The sequence below is a fragment of the Thalia democratica genome, chromosome 7 (assembly GCF_965202585.1).
Source record: "Thalia democratica chromosome 7, ktThaDemo2.hap1.1, whole genome shotgun sequence".
NCBI classification, from domain to species: Eukaryota; Metazoa; Chordata; class Thaliacea; order Salpida; family Salpidae; genus Thalia; species Thalia democratica.
In genome coordinates, this window is record NC_139171.1 from 58,087,635 (window position 1) to 58,096,925 (window position 9,291).

Below are 9,291 nucleotides of genomic sequence, written 5' to 3' on the forward strand. Positions count from 1 at the left end.
GTCCTGTTATTGAATGTTCATAAACTAAATACTTATGTAGTCGTTGCAGAAAAGTGAAAAGAATAATTATATTCGAGCTGTAATGCTATAAAAAAAATAAATATAGACTACAAAGTTTAAAAAACCTACAAATACAGCATAGTTACGTCATAATTTAATTTAAATGTACACACACTGATGTTTTGAAAATGTTTGGTAAACACAATGTAGTTTCGTACTTTTCCTCTAACAAAACAAAATAAGTGGCTAGTTGTAGGAAAGAAAACAAACAACTAAATTTCATATTATACTATGACTTCAAAAAGTACGCACTACCCGTGCTAAGTACGCAATTTTTGGTCGGGTTCAATTTGCGTACTTAAGCGGTAGTCTACTCTATTTGCAGCATTTTTACTACTGTAAAGTGTAAAAAAGTTTCAGGTAAATTTGATGAATAAATGTGTTGCTAGGTTTTAATATTAAATAACTTAATAAAATTTCAGGAATTACAAACAGTTTCTACTTAACTTATTTACTAATACTAGATCTTTAAGTTTAGAGACTTTAACTTTCAGGTTAAGTACAGTAATTTACTATCAGTAACTAGAAATTTAAGTTATTTAACTTTTTATGAATTGTAAACTTTGTTTTTTTTTTTTTGAAAAGTCTTTAGCTTAGTGAATATCAAATACAAACACTAAAAATTTACATTATATCATCAAAAACATAAGTAAGCTAAACATAATACTTTTCAGCAAAAAAACTATTAAGTACTTAAAATGCATACAATAAAATAGGTGCAAATACAAAACATTTACTATTTAGATACATTTCTGTAATGTTGTTAAAAGACACTAAAAATTATATATAAATAACAAATTGCTTGTATTATTATGCCTCTGATTGCTTAGTATTCTATAATTTCATCATTTACTAAAACTTTTGAGAGCATGTTGGTAAAACAATTTAAGTTATAGTTGATAAGTTTTCATAAACCAGTTTGCTAACTTATTCATATACATACATCTTTAATATAGTTGTTTATTAAAAACTAAATCTTTTAATATTTAATTTATCAACCATTTAAAATTTTCAAGAAGTAGAGATCTCTGTATATTATTCTCAAAAAATATAACATCTTCATTCAAAATAGATGTACAAAACTTATTTTTAACTTAATTAAAATAGAAGTTCTTGCCCAAAGATTACTTTTTTCTTGCAAACTAATTAATGACTGTTTAAAAGAAGTACAAAAATTTTATTAATATAATTAAGATTTGATGTATTTTTTATTTACTGAATGGTAATTAAGAGTGCCATTTAAACAAGCTTGTTGAAAACATAAAATATTTGGTATAAAAAAAGAATTGAACAAGATAATCAAACTTAAAAGTTTACTGAAATAAGTTTCATTAAATCAGTTTTGTAAAAATCACTATATATACTGACATGAAAATATACATATCTTAATAAACTTTGCTCAGTAGAAAAAAAAACTATATATATATCTAAATTGGGTAGATGTCAAAAATGCATGAAGGGAAACTTTTGCACGAGTTGAAGTTTTATTATTAACTTCTTTTTATTTACTTTCACTGTTACTCCTAACCCTAGGTCGATAACTTTTTTTTCTTATCACCACTTTTATTTATTTTTTACCATCACTGTTACCCATAACTTTTGGTTATTTTTTTAATACTTTTATTTTTTATACTTGTGCAAAACTGTCACTCGTGCAAAAGTGTGACCCTTCGTGCAAATTGTCTTCGTGCATATTTGACCCTTCGTGCAAAACTGTCTTCGTGCAAAACTATCTACGTGCAAATTGTCTTCGTGCAAAACTGTCAAAACCTTCGTGCATATTTGAACCTTGGTGCAAATTGTCTTCGTGCAAAATTGTTTTCGTGCATATTTGATCCGTCCCCATCTACATTTAACCTTGACTTAAGAACTTGTTTAACTGAAAAAGTACATAAAAGAAACAAAATACCAACAACGTTTTATTGAACAGTAAAAATATATACTGCAAAACACAATTCAAGAAAAGAATAAATTGTATCGTATTGTGTAAGTTGATTTTATGTACAAATATGTATCTGTTTTATCAATTGGCATATAACTTAAATGATTGTGCATTTAAAACAATTTATATGGAATAAATGAAAAATAATATATTATCAAACTTAAACATGATATGAAACAAGTAAGATGCTAATTTAAATTAAAATGGATTAGTTTCTTAATGAAAAGCTGATACTTTTATGTTTAAACATCATTAAACGCTATTTGTTATCTTATAGTAATGCTTAAAATAAGTTCATTTTCACAATTTTTAGAAGTAATGGAAGTTCATAGCAAAAATTAAAAAACGAATCAAAAGAAAAACTAAGAAATTTTAGAGCCTAAGTGAAACCTTAACACGTTAGTACATAATTTAAAAAATTTATTAAAATTATAATAAAATACTAAAAGCATAATTATAATTAGATAAACAAACCTCGAAAGATTACGATTTTAAAAGACTTGGTAAACAGGATAATTTTAAAATTAATGTTAGCATTAAAATATATAGAAATTGTTAATAAAAAAAACTTTTTAATGAGATATAAAAGTTTAATAATGATGACAATTCTAACTTTACTTTGAAAATTTTTAATGATATATAGAGATAACCTTTTTATAATAACTTTTGAAAAAATGAAAAAGTAATGAAACAACAATTAATTTGAAACAACATTCAAATTAATAAGTATTTGTAAAAAGCTAGAGTGAGCCTTAGACTTAGATGTGCAATAATTTTCAAGTGTTTTTTATACTAATATACATTTGATATATGTTAAGCATTGAAATACTAATTACTGAACTGCTTTAAAGTTTTAAAAATCATGGAAAATAAGTTTTTCGTTTAAAATTTACCAAAATTGTTCATAGTTAAAAATACTGCAATAACACATACACACAGGTAGAGCAACTTTTAAATAAATTCAATTGTTTAGTCTGTTCACATACCAAGTAAATACATTTAAATTTTTCTTTACGTTTAAAAAATCTCTTCTCTCCAGCGCAATTCACCAGCAATTCTTCCCTAATAACCGACTGGTTATTTTTCATATACACGCATATTGTTTACATCAAACATGTATTTAGTAAATTTTTCTCTCCAACACGAAATTGGCGATTCTTCCACAACTTCTGAGTAGGTCCACTGCTTTGTGGTGCTGCATCCCCAATATGTTCGTGCCGTTCACCTGTTATATATATAAATTTAATTCTTATACTATTTTTCTGAAAATTTAAATAAAAGATTAACATGAGCATATTTAAGGGTGGCTGTTTTTAAAGTAAATAGAAACTTTAGTTTGTTTAGCTTTTGCAAATAAAAACTGATCAGATGAAGTTAGTAAACATAAACCTGTTGATAAATTTAGTTAATTTTTATAACTATTCAAAATATAAATTTAAGTGTTTGTTGACAAAAGATCCTAGTGAAACAAGTTCACTGCAATATATAATAAAAACAAATTATACAGTATTCTTCTTGTACTAATAAAACCTGGTACAATAAAAGAAGGATACTGTATATTTTGCTTTTATTGTCAATTTTAATACTATTTCTATGCAAGTTTTCCTCAGTAAAAGATTAACATGTGCATATTTAAGGGTGGCTGTTTTTAAAGTAAACAGAAACTTTAGTTTGTTTAGCTTTTGCAAATAAAAACTGATCAGATGAAGTTAGTAAACATAACTGTCAACTGAGCTTGAAATTGCAAAGTTTGGTAAAAACTGCACAGCAGCAATTTTATTAGCTGATTTAAGATATACAAACGGATACAAGTTGTATAAATAAAAAATAGTAAATGTTGAATAGTAAGAGAAGATGAACAACAAACAAAAATGCAAATTAATAAAATTTTTTTTAAAATTAAATTATGAAACAGTTGACTTTACACAAGAGAACACGGATCATCTTTGAAAACTACTTTTGTACCTTGCATCAAATACTTTAGTAGAAAAGAAAAAATCAACAAAATCTACCGTTTGAGTAAGCTTTCAGAACCCACAAGAGTGTTAACATGTTGCTCTACTTTAATACAAACATATTAATATAAACATACAAACAAACCATTTTTTTGAAATTAAATATAATTTTTATGGCATTTTCTACAATTTTCTTTTAAAAGTCTTAATAAAAAACATAAAGTTTTCAACTTTAAGGAGGCTGATCGGAGAAGTGACCTACAACTTTGTCTGAACTAATCACCAATGTTGGAGGAAAAGAGTGGGAGTTTACTCAACCACAAATTGAATGTACTTAGTAGGTACAAATATAAAAACAATGTGGTAAAAACACAATAAAAATCAACAAACAAACCAACCATCAGTATTTTATCGCCGACCCGCACTTTCCCCTCGGCCGACCCTCCCTTCTGCACCCTCATTATCACCACGCCACTTTCGCCCATAAATTCCCCCGAATCGTGAACGTGGATGCCGAACGTGGGCTTCTTCACCAAGCACACCCGCACTATCTCCACTTTGCGCGGTTTCTTCGGCGTGCTGCTCTGTGACGTCACGTGCGGGTTTTGTGACGTAACGCGCGGGTACTGAGGGTCAACATGTTTCTGTGACGTGACTGGTTTGTTTTGTGACGTCATACGGTTGTTTTGCGATGCAATGTAAGGGTTTTGTGGCATGTGAGGTGAATTTTTTGTCATCACACTACGACTTTGTGACGTAGTTTGCGGACTTTTGGCGGGAACTTTTTGATTTCGCATTCCGTTCGGCTGATGATAGTTGTAGCTAAAAGTTTTTTTGATTATTTTTATTATTATATATTATTGTTACTTTTTCTTTAATACATTATATGAGGCGTACATACAATAAAAAAAAAACTAAAAATCTTATGACTAAAAATTTAAGTTATTGTTTGTAACTCATATAACTTCAAAGCGTTCAGAAAAGTTTTTACAGTAAAATTAAAAAACTTCTAACTTTTTTTTCTGATTGTTGTAATAGTTGCTTTCATTATAATTTATCCTGTTTTGGGGATTCATATAATTATTATTCGGATGAAAATTCGAGGGTTTTCTCTGATAACTATTATGATCCTTATATATTGGATAATTTTGATAATTATTTTCGATGTTTTTTACTGGATAGTTTTGATAACTTGGCATCTTTTGATTGCTCCTTAACTTTTTACTGTTTTGGTTGTTTCTAATTGGATAATAAACCTGATCGTTGGCGTCAAAATTATTTACGACGTCACGATTTCTGGGGAAATTTTTGACGAAATTATTCGGGTAATGGTGGTTTATAGGCTGATTGTTCGACCTCATCCTAGACTGCTCTTGAAACCTGGTCTGGTTGTGGTGATGAGGGTCTACTTTGGGATAATTGTCTACTTTGTGATGAGGTCTCACTACTTGGGGTTTTATGTTGAAATACTTGGAACCCACAGAATAGGGCTCGAATGCTGAAGGTCTGGAATATTTATTAAAATTAGTCAGTTGAAGATTATTTTAAACTATTTAGTTTTGAATATTTTAGTACTAGTTTAACTATTTACAAACTAGTTTTCAACACAAATGAAAAATAAAAAATGAAAATAATTTTGCTTAAAACGAATAAAGGGAACAACTTGTTCTTAAACACCACACTCAAACTTATAAATTATTATTCTTGTAGTAGAAAGAGTTAATATTAAAATTCTCACAACTAACTTGTGATTCATATAATTGTCATTGCTTTCCAATATTGAGTCGTGAGAATTAGAATATTTTATTTCATTAAAGTTTGGTGCTTGGTTTTTGTAGAGCGGTCCATCAAAACTGTTGAATATTATTTATACACTGTTAAACTTTTATTACAATTTAAAATAAAATCAACTACACTGTATATTAATTCTACCGTTTTCATGTTTTTTTAATCTTTTAATTTAAACTAAAGGTTTTAAATGTTTATTTTGCTTGTAAATTAAAACGGAACGAAGACAATTTAACTTAAATATTTGCAGGATTGCAAATTTACACAAGTTATGTACATTTTATAAAAAAAAAAACTAATAATTCATTACTTCAATACAGATTCATGGCTTCCGCTTCTTCTGGGTAAAACTTTAACTCTTTTCATTTTCATGTGGTCCTCATAGCTCGGCAGTTTCTTTTTATTTGCAGGTTTCTGTGATTATTTGTTTGTAAGTTTGTTATGAAAATAATATTTAAATTCTAAAGAAGAAAACACTTATCTAACAAAAGTTAGAGTTGATATTTAATACGTTTGTATATTTACTTGAAAAACTTAGTTTATTATTGACAAGACTGCAGCTCATGTAAAATGAGTCACAACTAAGAAGTCTTTTGTAAAAACACTTAGTTGGTTTAATAATCGGCAATTTAGAATTCTAAAACTGTTTAAAACAATCACTAAGATTTAATTCAAATAATCCAAACCTCAAAATTTTGCCTTGGCGGATAATTAGTGACGTCGTTGGCGCTTCTTGAGAAATTACCACTATTCGTCTGTGACGTCATCATTAAGTTCATGGCGCTCTTTGGCCTCATTCTCTGATGATGCGGTTTCTGTGTCGTCACGAAAGCCGGAGTCTTCGATCTCATTATGACGTCATTGTTGCGATTCAGCGGCGGGATGACGTTTTTACGCCTCAAGTGCTCCAAAACCCGCCACCTCCAATCGTCGGGGACTTTGTTAGGTTGCTTGGCAACGTTCAAAGGAGGCTTCTTATTGGTCGGTTTCGTTCCAGTCTGATGGTCGTACAAAACCGTCTTGCGTTCCTCGTCACCCCTGATCAAAAGGCTTCCCAGCTTCTCCCTCAAGTCCTTTTGTGACGTCATAACGCTCTCTTCGCTCGAGCTTCCCGACGCGACCCGCAGCCGCTGACGTATCAGCTCGCTGACGTCGTTTCTTTGAGGCGACGCGTCGTTCCTTTCGACGGAGTTTCTCCTGTTCGGGGGAGGCGACGCCACGGAAGCTCGCTTCATCATTTTGTCAATCTTGCTCCGAAAGCTGCTTCTCCGCGACAAACTCGAATTCTGAAACAAATTTTCCTGCGACGCCACGACGCTCTCGTTTGAAACGCTTTTCTCCTCTTCGCGCTTGACGACGTCGCAGTCGTACAAGTTCTGGTCCGCTATGACGTCACCGGAATCCGACTTGCTGCACACGCCGCTGTCCTGGCAGTCCGATGACGTGGTGGTTACTTCGGAGTCCTTGGTGACGTCATAACCAGTGTAATTCAGTTCGGGTTGACTTTTGCTCGTCACGTCATAATCAACAGTAAGCTGGTTCTTGTTTGTTACGTCATAATCGACAAGGAGCTGATTCTTGTTTGTTACGTCATAGGGCTCGAACTCGAGCAGCGAAGGAGTTTTGGCGACGTCATAACCAGTACTTTCGGAAATATTGGTTACGTCATCATCGGCTGAGTTTTCCGTGACGTCATTTAAATTGCCCACTTCAGAAAAATCAGTCACGTCACTTTTCGCCTCCGTTGAACTTTTTGTGACGTCATCGCTTTTAATTTGGGAGAAATCGCTTTTCAAGGGAGAAGTTTCGACCACTTTTAGACTTGTGACGATTTCGTCGTTGGTATGTGACGTAATAGTTGCTGAGTAATCGTCTCTCAATGTGACGTCATAAACATCTGTGTCGTCCAAAATAAAGGAGCAGTCTAAAAATTTGTTTAAAATATTTATTATGAAAGTAGTTAATAGATATCTTATTTACATTTGAACAGTTTTTGATAAAGATTTTAGCTTAATTTAAATTTTAACTGCTCATTTAAACATTATATCTATATTACCTTTAGAAGAAGTGTTATTTTCAGATTCAGAACCGACTACGATCGTGTCATTTTCATTGAAAGAAGATCTGTTGATTATAATTTTTAAAAATGTATATAAAAATAAGTTTTTAAGAAAGATATAACAATAAGTTCTACAAAAAAAAATCTGAGCATTATTTAAAATTATACTTAAATAAAGTAAAAACCAATTACAGATGATCATTTTCTCAAAAACCTTATTATATTTTGTAATTTAACTATTAAAAACACTTTTAGCAACTAAGCAACAAATAAACAACTTACTCATTTGTATTTTCAAGAAAACTTTCAGTAATTTCAACTGCTTCAATTACAGATTTACTTTCATTTTCATCTTTTTCTTCACTTTTTTCATTTGTTACGTCACAATTATGAATCGTCTCAAGTTCCGGAGTCATTGTGCTGTTTTATGAAGTAATAAATGAGTAAGAAAATTTTTATTACGTTTTTGACGTAACGACTATTAAAACTTAATTTTTTACGCTTGCAGATTTTATCAAAATCAATTGAAAACAACAAAAAAAACTTTCACAAAAAAAACAAAACTAACTCATCTCCAGCTAAACTATCACTGATCTCATTGTCTTCAACACTTTCTATGACGTCATTTTCATCTGTTACGTCATAGAAGCTACCGTGCATAGTGTTCCTTTCGAGCTGAAACGTCACCCTGTTTGTTGATGACGTAACAACCGACTTCTTGTCGTCTGCGACGTCTTTCAACTTTGATGACGTCACAATCAGATCGTCGTAGAGCTTATTGACGTGCAAGATGCACGCAAACTGACCTGTGTGACGTAATAAATTTTATGTTTGAAAATTAATTTTTTATCATAAAAAATGCTTAATACAAAACATTATTTCAAACAAAGCATTACCAGTTGCCAAAAACTGAAGCTAAATGGCAAGAAGATTTTAGTATTCTTATTTATGATATAAAATACAAAAAATAAATAAGAAGTTAAAACATAGTAGTCATTATTGTCACTTGTTAAGTAAAGCTTTGTTGAAACAGAAAGAATTAAAAGTTATAGGTTTGTAATGTTCACTTAAATTTATAAAATAAAATTAATAAATTTCAATCTGATACCAATTTATAATAACCAAAACTTGAATTACAATATCTCAATAAAAAAATTAGACGAAATTAACTTATCAACATAGTAAGGGAACAAGTAGTAGCCACAACATTTAAATTTGAACGTCAATTAAGCTTTAATACTGTAAAATAAACAAATTATGCAACAGTCATCGTGAACAAAACAGTTCACTGTGGTTAAAAAAAAGTAGCTAGAATTCTGCATAAAAAAAATATCCTGCTCTGAACTTTCTATGTATTTCCAGTAAGTTGAGCACCACAACAAACCTCAAACTTATCAAGTTAACATTACCGCTCTTTATTCATGTTGAGAAGTAAAATATTTGTGCGGTATTACAAACTACTTATTGTTCATTGTGGTTTTACAAAT

General features: G+C 30.3%; 1 protein-coding gene across 1 annotated transcript; it reads right to left on the reverse strand.

Moving 5' to 3' along the window:
- Window positions 1–2,772: 2,772 nt before the first annotated feature.
- On the reverse strand, window positions 2,773–8,467 carry LOC145840337 (uncharacterized). Its single transcript, XM_082947565.1, has 9 exons — window positions 8,373–8,467; window positions 8,087–8,224; window positions 7,802–7,869; window positions 6,432–7,669; window positions 6,056–6,159; window positions 5,703–5,810; window positions 4,972–5,463; window positions 4,356–4,779; window positions 2,773–3,227 (listed from the first exon to the last, which is right to left on the reverse strand). The coding sequence occupies exons 1-9, from the start codon at window positions 8,462–8,464 to the stop codon at window positions 3,123–3,125; spliced, it is 2,769 nt and encodes a 922-aa protein (XP_082803691.1). The 5' UTR covers window positions 8,465–8,467; the 3' UTR covers window positions 2,773–3,122.
- Between the last annotated feature and the right edge of the window lie 824 nt (window positions 8,468–9,291).